Source organism: Apodemus sylvaticus, chromosome 7, assembly GCF_947179515.1.
Source record: "Apodemus sylvaticus chromosome 7, mApoSyl1.1, whole genome shotgun sequence".
Taxonomy (NCBI): Eukaryota; Metazoa; Chordata; class Mammalia; order Rodentia; family Muridae; genus Apodemus; species Apodemus sylvaticus.
This window is the reverse complement of record NC_067478.1, coordinates 16,326,482-16,337,535: the sequence shown is the minus strand read 5'-3', so window position 1 is coordinate 16,337,535 and position 11,054 is coordinate 16,326,482. Positions and strand designations below refer to the sequence as shown.

General features: G+C 53.8%; 1 protein-coding gene across 3 annotated transcripts; it reads left to right on the top strand.

Moving 5' to 3' along the window:
* Positions 1–382: 382 nt before the first annotated feature.
* On the top strand, positions 383–5,566 carry Cish (cytokine inducible SH2 containing protein). Of its 3 annotated transcripts, none has more exons than XM_052187385.1 (3): positions 493–688; positions 3,532–3,752; positions 3,977–5,566. In XM_052187385.1, the coding sequence occupies exons 1-3, from the start codon at positions 669–671 to the stop codon at positions 4,507–4,509; spliced, it is 774 nt and encodes a 257-aa protein (XP_052043345.1). In that variant the 5' UTR covers positions 493–668; the 3' UTR covers positions 4,510–5,566. The 3 variants fall into 3 exon arrangements, with proteins under 3 accessions (XP_052043346.1, XP_052043345.1, XP_052043347.1); XM_052187387.1 differs by lacking the exon at positions 493–688 and adding an exon at positions 1,401–1,922 and having other exon boundaries at positions 3,537–3,752; XM_052187386.1 differs by lacking the exon at positions 3,532–3,752 and having other exon boundaries at positions 383–688.
* Positions 5,567–11,054: the final 5,488 nt, after the last annotated feature.

The following is an 11,054-nucleotide window of genomic DNA, read 5'->3' as shown; positions in this document are numbered from 1 at the left end:
ACGTCTTACCGGCTAGGAGCGGCTAGCTAAGAGGACCGGCCCAGACCCTGCCCCCGCGCTGTAGTTCTAAGGAGAGATAAGCGCACCCATCGCCGGAGAAGCAGAGGGAAGACAATCTGATCTCAAGTTGCGGGAGAGGCATCCACATTCCTCCTTAACTTGCCCCCAACCCAATCTTTTCCCTTCTAGTTTCTAGGTCCCGCCCCACTCGGTCACGTCAGGCCAGGGTCCATGCACTTCAATTGGTCCGTCCAGTTGCTCGTCTCGCCTCCAGAGATGCGATTGGTCAACTCTAGGAGCTCCCGCCCAGTTTTCCTGGAAAGTTCTTGGAAGTCTGTCAAAGGTGTTTCCTTTCTCAGTCCAAAGCAATAGACGCCTGCGCCCCTGTTCCCCTCCGGGCCGCCGCAAAGCCCACGGTTCTAGGAAGATGCGGCTTCCGGGAAGGGCTGGGACGCAGCGGACAAAAGATTAGGAGGCGCCTGGCCCCGCCCCACCCGCCCAGCCCGTCCCCCCTTGTCCTTCCAAGCTGCTCGCACCACTGCCTTTCAGTCCCTGATCGCCGCCGGTGCGCCCCGGTACCCTGACCTTCGCACCCCTGGCACCCACTGGCTCCTTTCTCCTTCCATCCCGCCGAACTCCGACTCTCGAGCCGCCGTCGTCTCTAGGACATGGTCCTCTGCGTACAGGGGTAAGCTCAGTTCTTTGCCTACCCAGGCTCCATGCGGGAAGCACGGAAGATCACAGGCCCCGAGTTGGCTGCGGGATTTGGGAGGGCTTGACGGGGTGGAGGTGATGGAATGCTAAAGGACTTCGAGTGGTGCGTCTAGGACACACACACACACACACACACACACACACACACACACTTAGTTTCGATAGGAAAACGGAGCCGGCGAACGGTGGATGGGGCTCACAAGTGTAGACTTTATTCGACCTCATAGTTTACCTAGCCTTCCGGCTCTGTACCTATCTGTGACCTTGAGCCAGCCCATCGACCCCTCTGTTCAGAAGTTCATTCCTCCGTCCCAGGCCAGCGATTAGGTTTTTGAGAAGCCAGCCTGATGACTTTGACTCTCCCCAGGCTGGCACCTAATAAACAGCATCCCTCGGGAGCACCCCACACCTTCTCTTCACTCAGATTGACGTCTCAGTGTGATAAGGACTTCAGCCTGCCTTCTCCAAGGTTTCCCGGAGACATGGAATATGGGACCATGGTGGAAGTGGGACTTTGATAAAACAAAGTGTTAGCTTCAGCTGAGTGGACGTGGCACACCCTAGCTTTCAGTGTCCCCTTCAAACATTGATCAGTCAGAAATTCAGGAAAGCCCAAGAAGAGGTGTGTGTGTGTGTGTGTGTGTGTGTGTGTGTGTGTGTGTGTGTGTTACACATCCAGGGAGATCTGTGATCCAGCAGCAATTGTTATAACTGACATGCGGATGGTGCCAAGTGAGGAGGAGTGGAAGGTGGGGCCAGGTGAGGTGCCCTTGCTCTAAGCTGCCCTGAGTCCCGGGAAGAGGACATGCGTGGAGCTGCCGGGAAGACTATTCCCTAGTAGTTCCTACCATGTTCCTTTATTCTCTGAATTTTCGGATTCTTCAGCAGACCCACGCACCCTACCTTCCTGCTTGGGTGCCCCCACTTCTCCATTCTGGGTCCCCAGAGTCTCTTTGACTTTGCCTTAACTGAAGGCCCCTGGGGAAACTCAGGACCAGTGTTGGCGTATTAGGGAGATGAGATCTTGAACAGACACACGTTGCCCACCCTCCCTGGGCTTGGCTCATCTCATTGGCACATGTCCTCAGGCGGGTCTCCATGGCTAGACTCCAAGACATGCACACACAGGTTCTTGGAACACACCAGTCCTCACCCCCACTATGATGGCTCCATGGTAGACACACCCCTCCCTAGATATTTAGTCCCTCCCAGCAACCTTTGGGAATTAGCATAGTCATTCTATACCTAGATACTGCACTAGCCCCATCGGTGCCTACAGTATACACATGTGGGACCTATGGAAGAGCCCTAACTAAGCTGCCTGATCACACCTACCACAGAGTCTGTGAGATGACTAGCCAGCCTGAGTCGGGCTGTGGAACCCAGCAAGCAGGTCACCTCAGAATTCTGCCTGCAGCTCCCTAAGTGGGGTTCCAGAGCTCTCGTAGCTGGATCAAGAGCAGGTGTGGAAAAACCCTTGGCAGGCTGTAGGTGCCAGAGCCTGTCACCCCTCTCCTGAGTGGTCACAGGACTGTGACCTTCTAAACACTACTTACACCGTCAGGTCTGGCTTCTGCCCTTGCTGACTGCAGGCAGCTCCTAACCACCCCTTGTTTACATGCAATACCTGATCCAGTGTTGCCTTCCCCAGCAAGTGTGGGCTGAGCCTAGGGTTTCATTATCTTAAGATCCAACAGGGGACTAGACACAAAACTGAGGCCTGGGGGACATACTTTATTAGAAACTAGAAAGAGCCAGCTATTTTTTTCCCCAGAAACAGGGCCCCTGGATCACCAGCTGGGTGGGCTTCCTCTAGGAAGATTTACCCTAACCCCAGCCCTCTAATATTGCTAAACCTGGCAGGGCAAGTAGGCCATCATCTGGAAGGAGGAGAAACTACAACCCAGAGAGGAACAAATTGTACATAAAAATCATACAACAGCAGGGCTGGCTCCATAGGGTGGAGTCTGGAATGTGGGTCGAGTACCCGGCCCTTTGGTGGGAGCTCATATTTATGAGAGATGAAAATCATCAGTGCCTTCAGAGGACACTGCCTTCCCGCAGCAGGGAGGAGCAGACCCAGGGTGGGAATCTGGCCAGTACGGGTAGGAGCTTGTTTTAAGTCCTGAAGTCCTAACCGATGTGCCCTGTGGTTCCTCCACCCCCAACAGATAGCCCTATTGACAGGGAGCTACCCTTAGGCTTTCTACGGTAATCTTGAGGTCTCCCTGAGAACCCCACCCTAGTTCATTCTGTGACTCCACCAGGTATGGTGGCATTTAACAGGCTATCTCAGCCAGGAGGGGCACAACTGTGAGACAGCGTTTGGATTGACAGGTTCCCCATTCTTATGATAGGAATGTTGGCAGTGCTCGTGGGGAATGCTCTGTGCTTTGGGTGATACAAGTTGCAGGTTAATTTGTATATGGGTGTGTATAGGCAAGTAGAAAAGAATGTTTTAGACTAGGTTCTGTGAAAGTCGGGGTGTGTATGGCTCAGTGGTGGAACACTTGCCTAGCATGTGTGAGCCTCTGAGTTCAGCTTCCAGCACTACAGAAAAATAGGAAAGATTTCTACCTAGGAGCTGGGTGTGGTGGCATTTGGGAGATGGAAACAGGTGGATCTCTGTGATTGTGAGGCCAACCTGGTCTATATAACAAGTTCCAGGTCAGCCAGGGCTACATAGTGAGACCCTGCTTTAAAAAAAAAAAACAAAAAACAAAAAACAAAAGCCTGTATATTTGGAGAAAGCAGACACAGGACTTTTCTGAAAGTGGAGAACATGTGAGACCACTATTGCCTATCTGCCCACTCTAGATCTTGTCCTTTGCTGGCTGTGGAGCAAATTGGGCGGCGGCCTCTGTGGGCCCAGTCCCTGGAGCTGCCCGGGCCAGCCATGCAGCCCTTACCCACTGGGGCATTCCCAGAGGAAGTGACAGAGGAGACCCCTGCCAAGTCAGAGCATGAGCCGAAGGTGCTAGACCCCGAGGGGGATCTGCTGTGCATAGCCAAGACGTTCTCCTACCTTCGGGAATCTGGTGAGTCTTGCGGGGGAGACACAGACCTTGTCTTGGGAAGTCTGTGGCAGAGCTTAGCACTTTGGATTTGGAATCTGATTTGGGAAGCATGGTCTTGCCCCTAAGACTGATGGTACAGATACACATGTCCATAGGAATGCAAAAGGACACTTCATCCTGACCTATCCTGGGTTGGTGCCCTTAAGTAATTTCCACTCTGACTGTCCTCTTCTCTGCTTGCCTAGGGTGGTACTGGGGTTCCATTACAGCCAGCGAGGCCCGGCAGCACCTACAGAAGATGCCGGAGGGTACATTCCTAGTTCGAGACAGCACCCACCCCAGCTACCTGTTCACACTGTCAGTCAAAACCACCCGCGGCCCCACCAACGTACGCATCGAGTATGCTGATTCTAGCTTCCGACTGGACTCCAACTGCTTGTCAAGACCTCGAATCCTGGCCTTCCCAGATGTGGTCAGCCTGGTGCAGCACTATGTGGCCTCCTGTGCGGCTGACACCCGGAGTGACAGCCCGGATCCTGCTCCCACCCCAACCCTACCTATGCCTAAGCAAGATGCACCTGGTGACTCAGCGCTACCTGTCCCCGTGGCTACAGCTGTACACCTGAAATTGGTGCAGCCCTTTGTGCACAGGAGCAGCGCCCGCAGCTTACAACATCTGTGTCGGCTGGTCATCAACCGTCTGGTGGCCGACGTGGACTGCCTACCACTGCCCCGGCGCATGGCCGACTACCTCCGCCAGTACCCGTTCCAACTCTGACTGGGCCAGGCACCCTGCTCTGCCTCACACAGTTATATCCTGAAGGGGACACAGACCCTAGCTGGACTTGGGGTTCTGTTGTCCTTTCTTCAGTCATCCTGGTGCCTGCATGCATGTCACAGCTGGACCAGAAAGTGCCAGCAAGACAAGGCAGGTGGAGAGGGGTTGTCACACAACTCTGAGGTCAGTGCCTCCTTGTCCCATATGGCCCTTCATGGTGAGCCATGTATCAGGACAGAGAGAGACAGGCAGGACCTTGCCTCTCCCCCAGAGGACCTAGGCCTCCATTCACTTGCTTGCCATAGCCACTTGAACTGTGTCTGTTCTCCCAGTCCTGGTTTCTCAATCCACTGAGTAGGGCAGGCCCCCTACCCATCCATAGAGTAGTAAGCCTGTTTCTGGGAGGGTATCAGCCAGAGGTTGATCATGTCAAGGCCCCTTATGGCAAAGCAGATGGGGCTAGGGGACTACACAGTTATATAGTATTTATTTATTTATTCTCCTTGCAGGGTTTGGGGGTTGGGTGATGGTGTGAGCCATCCTACTTCTCTACCCTATGCCCTGGGTGGTCCAAAGACCCCCCAGTTCTGGTTCTTCCCTGTGGAGACCCCCATCCCGAAACATTGTTGGGCCCAAAGTAGTCCTGAATGTCCTAGGCCTATCCACCTGTATATGGATGGGTTAACTCTTTTCTCCCAAGCCTCTTTTAGGAGGCTGGGTGACCAGACAGACAGGAGCCAGAAACACAAGGGCTCCCGCTCATCTCCTCACAGGGCAGCACCATGGCTTCACAGAGCTGGCCTCTCTAAGGTGCGGCCTCTGTCGAGGGGGCATGTACTGGGTCAGGGAGGGGATGCTGGTCCGAGGGCTGCAGCCGCAGCTCTTTTGTGTCTGCTTCCTGCCCAGGAAGTTGCCTGCACTGTGAGAGAGGGAGAAATACACACACACCTGACGAGACTTTATAAAAACAAGTATTATAACACAAGAACCAGTTTGGGAGTTTTTCTTCCACTGAGTTTTCTGTAATGATAATAAAATTATGCCTTCCACTATGAAACCTGCAGTGGGGTGTCTGGTGTCGTGCATGGTTCATCCCCTTTGATTCCAGTGTCACGGTCCAGGTCACATCTGAAAGAGCCAAAGCTGTAGCCTCTGCCAGGGGACTTCCGGGGGCCTTCACCCTTGTTCCCCTTGGAGATGAGAGACAAGGAGTGAACGTCCGTCTGTCGGCATGCCTTCTGGGGTGCTGTCCATTGTTCTGAGGGGAGCAGGCAGCAAAGAAGCTCCAAGCCCAAGAGGAAAGGTCTGTTCAAAGTGCAAGTAGGCGCGGAGGACAGCGACTTGACAAGAGAAGCCTCAGAACTCAGGCCAGCCTTGCAAGAAGAAAGTACAGAGGATAGAAGCATCCCAGACAGGGTCCCGACAGGCTTCCTCCTGGGCACTGGGTATATCGGTTGAGTCAGGGATAGCGACCGATAAGCTGGGAGGGTGGGGCCTGGCAGTGTCAGAATTCTGGCTCAGGCTGTTTGGAATCAGAGGACCCTCTCCTCTCAGTCAAGATCTCAAACATCAGAAATACAATGAAAATGAAAACCTTGTCCAGGGTTGAGGGTCTGACTCAGGAATATGTAGGCGGCTGGGATCCTGCTGAAGTGTGAGGGTCTCACAGAAAAACTCCCCCAAACCGTGCTCCCAGCCTTTGGCACCTTGTTTTAGAAACAATTCAGGGTGTGTTCCCAGTCCTAGATCAAGTCACAAATTATAAGAGGCCAATAATAGTAGTCTGAGAGCCGGAAGCTGTGAGGAATGGCATCTCGATAAGGAAGAGGCTAAAAAAAAATAAACAACCAGAGTCAGGGAGGCCCTGGACTGGAGACAGGAACAGATGTGACAAAGAATAGAATGACACTGTGGAGGCTAGAAAGATGGCTGGGTTAAGAGTGCTTGGTATTCTTTCAGAGAGTCGGTGTTCCCAGCTCCAGAGGAACTAATGGGTCTTCCAGGTCTCTATGCACACAAACATACACATGAAAAAAGTAATGCTACTTTTTTTTTTTTTTTGGTAAGGAATGGCATTGGGCGAGAGTGAAGAGGTAGATGAAGAAGGATGGTGTTTTTCAAAGCCACGAGTAGTGTTAAAGCCCACCTCCTCAGTCTGTCACTGTCCCCACCCACAGCTCCTAAAACCTTTGCTGGCTGTGGGGGCCAACAGTGTACCTCATCCAAGTGTCACCGTGGCCTTGGTAGGGTCTTTATTCAGCTTTGATCTCAGCCTTTGTGTGGTTCCTAAAATGTGTGAGGTAATCCCTCTTGTCCCTCCACACCGCCCCTTCCAGAGCTGAGTCATTTAGTGGGAAAGTAGTGGGCAGAGGCTGGCCCTCTGCACCTGCTGCCACGACCTGAACACTCGGCCACTGTAACAACAGAAAGTCCAGAAAACTCCATTCTTCACACAAGGCACTCAGTGAGGACTCTCCTGCATGCGACTGGGGTCCAAAGACTACCCTATGTTCAAATGCCAAGAGCAGGGGCTAGCTCAGGGCGTTCAGAGAGCGGACTACAAAGCAGCACTCTCCCTAAGTGCCCCTCTGTCCCGGACTGCCCCAGGAGGGGATAGGCAGGCGGACAGCCTCTTGGACAATGGTTTGTATCCACCTCATCTCTGATTGCTGAGTGCTCTGGAGCCACAGGCCTGGCAATGCGCCATCCCTGACTCACCTCAACCCAGAGTCTAGGTCTTTCCTGAGAAAGGGCGGCCAGCTACTGACATTTCAGTCTTTATATGAGAGGAATCCAAATGCCTGCCTGGGATAGGGAGACCAGAAAACATGCCATTGGGCCCCAGACTCAACCCTCACAGAAAAGGGACGTCAGCTTGCCCAGTGTCATCGCCCCTGGGTGGTCCTGGGCTACTAAAAAGGATGAGCGTGTGCTGGCAACAGGCTAGGGAGCAAGGGTGGGCCGTGAGGTGGGCCGTGAGGTGGGCCATGAGGTGGGCATGCCGGACCGTGCTCAAAACCCAAGCAGTAATTAATCATAACCCTTTACCGACTGAGTCCCTTCACACATGTGCTCTTTGGCTACTGACAGAGCCTGACTCCATCAAGGCCCTGGGGACACAGGAGAGAACAAGATAAACCCGGCCCCTAGCCTCATGGGGCTTGTGGCTACTGCAGGAAAGATGGCAAGCAAATCAACCAACGGGTGCGTCTTGAGTGGACGAAGAAAGCAAAGGTGGGGGCGGAGAGTGGTCACCTGCAGCAAAGAGGATCCGGGAGAGTGTTGAGTGGGGTGGCAGTGAGCCTGGTGTTCAGAACAAAGAACAGGGGTTGGTTGTATAGAAGCTGTGGGGAAGGGCTGTCCCAAACACGGGGGGAGGGAGAGAGACCACCAGGACCATGGCTCTACGGCAGAGACAATCCTAGCATCCAGGGTGGAGTGGGGAGGGGAGGGCAAGGGGGACCACAGCTGATTTTATTCTGGCTGGTGGAGCATCTCAGACTCTAGTGGGGCTGTGCTGAGTGTTGACAGCTCCGTGAGGGCTGGCTTCAAAGCCTGCAGCCGATGAGAAGGTTCACAGGTATGGAACTGAGTCGGGTGGGGTAACGTAGGAAACTGGAAGCAAGGGTGACAACTTTGGGTGTGGCTCACTCCCAATAATTCTTGTTCCAGCCCTGCACACTAATAGAGGTTGTCCCAATTTTCAGATGAAAGGCTAGGGCTTAGGACCGTGGTTCTCAGCCAGTGTGGTGCGACCCCCTCCAGAACATGAGCAACCTTTTCACAAAGGTCGCCAAAAACAGATGTTTACATTACGATTCATAGCTAGCAAGATTACAGCTATGATATGAAGTAACAACAAAAGTCATTTTATGGTCGGGGGAGGTGGGGAGGGGTCACCATAACATGAGGAACTGTGTTAAAGGGTCACAGCATTAAGGAAGCTGAGAACCACTGGCTTAGCAAGAGGCAAAGAGCTCAGGGTCATAAGCCTAGCCTCTAGACTTATTTGAGTAACCACTACTCTACCCTGTCTCTGAAGACTCACCTGCCAAAGCCTTAGTCTGCTAAGAGTCAGAGGCCAGAGAGAAGGTAGAGGTGTTCAGCAGGGGCTCTCTAAAGGGCATGCTGGCCCTGGAAGATTCTGCCCAGCCACAAGAAGGTAGATTTGAAGAGTGGCCCTACATGGTGTCCCTCTCTGGACTCACAAGGGCCTCTGGAATGGTTTGGGGCAGATGCCACTAAGCCATCTCTTGTCAGCAAATCGAACTGGCCAGTCTTGCTAGGATGTGCCATTCAAGATCACGGAGTTAAAATAACATTCCCTTGGTCCCAAGGACCCCGGAACCTAACTCTAGCGTTTAACTTGCTGTCTAAGCAGATCCTGGTAGACCACAGCTAAATGTATCCGAATGAAGCTAAAGCTGTGACCGGCTGTCTTCACTCTCAGATGGAAACCCTCCTATCCTATGTGTCCGGGGTGAAGGGCCAGGGGTCTGGCTCCTGATAGCACAGGCAGAAAGATCTGGGGTGTGCGTACAGGGCACCCCCACCCCCACCTCACTGAGACTGTCTGCATTTAGAAAGGACAGCCTGGGCAGGCCAGAGCAGCCCTTTTCACACCAACCTGTTAGACCAGTTTTAATCTAAAGTAGATTTATACTTTCAGCGCCCCCCCCCCAGCCTCTCTTTGGCACAGTGGGACAGCACAGCACAGCACAGCCAACTGGGGCCACCCCAGTGGTCACTGTAGGGCAGCAGAGTAGGGATCCGTGTCTGGGACACAGGCTAGAGGCAGTCCCTGGAGGGTTAATTCTGGCCAGACTGCAGACCAGAGGGTGAGTGGAGATTGCCCAGCCCTGGCTTTGGGGGAAAGCCAAGTACCCGGAAGCCAATAGTCATCCATAAGTGGGAGACACAGCAGGCCGAAGGCAGAAGGAAGCCAAAGCTGTCTGCCCAGTAGAAAGACAGTGGTCTCCAAACCCAAAACTAGCTGAAGCTAGCAGGGCCCAGGGTACAGCAGGTAGGCTTTGAAGGCTGGGGAAATTTGGGGCTACCACAGCTCCTCCAGGCATCCCTCCAGGACTGCTCCACCCACACAGGAACTTACTGTCCCCAAAGATATTCCGATGGTGTGGTTGAAGGGAACAAGGCATCTGGCAAATGCTTTCCAGGGGCAGAACCTTGCTCTGGGGATTTCCCCAGCCCTAGCACCAATAAACCAGGCCAGGCTTTTCCTGTCACCAGACATGGGCCCCCTTTCCACCGAAGGTACAGATTTTAGTTCCTGTCTTAGGCAAGGCTATGCTCTAAGTGTTCCGCCGCTCTCAGCCTCTTCCTGAGAAGCATTTTACTCTCTCCACTGAGCACATCAATGTGCGCGCGTGTGCACACACACGCACGCTCGCTTGAGTGCCTGTGGTGCTGACCTTTCCCCTTGGCCAACATTCCTTTGTTTTTTTCAGCTCCTTCCAAGGAACCATTTGGGAGGAGGAGCCCTAGATGAGACAGGTTCTCAGGAAACTTTTCCTCAAAGCTCAGAGACACGAAGCCCTATCCAGATGGGGTTGGTTCCCAAAGTCGTCTGAAATGGTGGAGGGGCCGCAGGAAGAGACATGCCAGGAGGGTGTACTGCTAACCCTGGCACTTGGGTACCTGTGCCCCTGGGATCTTGCCATCCTCAGCCTGGCATGGACGGGGCAGGCTCAGCTTCGACAGACATAGCCGGGTGACTCTGAGCTGGCTGTTCTTATCTTCCTGAGACACATTCTCAACAACATTCTCTGGGTTCACTGTCTGCAGGATCCATTTGCTGTGTGTGTCCTACCCAAGAGGTGCCCAGGCTGGGTCTGCAAGCCCTGTACCTTTTCATTTGGAGTCAAGTCAGTCAGTCAGTCAGTCTCAGGGTTGGGAGGTGTGGGCTTTGGACACAACAGCACCCCCTTCCAGCACCTTGACCATCCCCAGTCTTTCTCCCGGGTACTAGCAGGTTACCTGCAGGCGTTCGTGGAGGGCAGAGAAGGCCTGGTGTGGGCAGCTCTGCCCCCACCCTGGGTGAGGTGTTTTTGCCAGAATCATAGCAGCTGTGGCTAGAGACCTCTTCCCAGGAAGAGCAGAGCGCCTCTTCCAAGAACTCTGAGGAGGGCGGGTGGGAGGGTGCGCGGGGGAGTTAATTTTAAACCAAACAGCTTTCCACGCTTCTCAGGAACTGGTTGCTCAATGTGCCCGGGCAGGTCCCAGGCGAGCGGGCAGGCTCAGTGCCAGCTCGGAGGTGGAGCGGACAGAAGACACCTAGAGGAGAGGCCCAACTGACCTTGGGGGAATTTGGACTCATTCTCTGCTCATGCATCAAGGCCTGTCTGTCCCCCCCCCATCCCCACCCCCGTTGGACCTCATGCCCCCTCCCCTGGCCCCCACACCCCTCCCCCACTCCATTCACCCACCCAACATGCTGGGGGCCTTGGAGGGAAGTCAAGTGACATCACTGCAGAATTCATAGTACAGGTGTCATATTCTTCCAAGGCCCCAGAATGTGTGCTCTCGTC

Bases quoted from the DNA above. Each gene is read 5' to 3' on its own strand.
- Cish (XM_052187387.1), top strand. From the start codon at position 1,793: ATGTCCTCAGGCGGGTCTCCATGGCTAGACTCCAAGACATGCACACAC. The intron at 1,923-3,536 runs CCAGCAACCTTT...ACTCTAGATCTT, and splicing joins CCCTAGATATTTAGTCCCTC to GTCCTTTGCTGGCTGTGGAG. The intron at 3,753-3,976 runs GTGAGTCTTGCG...CTGCTTGCCTAG, and splicing joins CTCCTACCTTCGGGAATCTG to GGTGGTACTGGGGTTCCATT.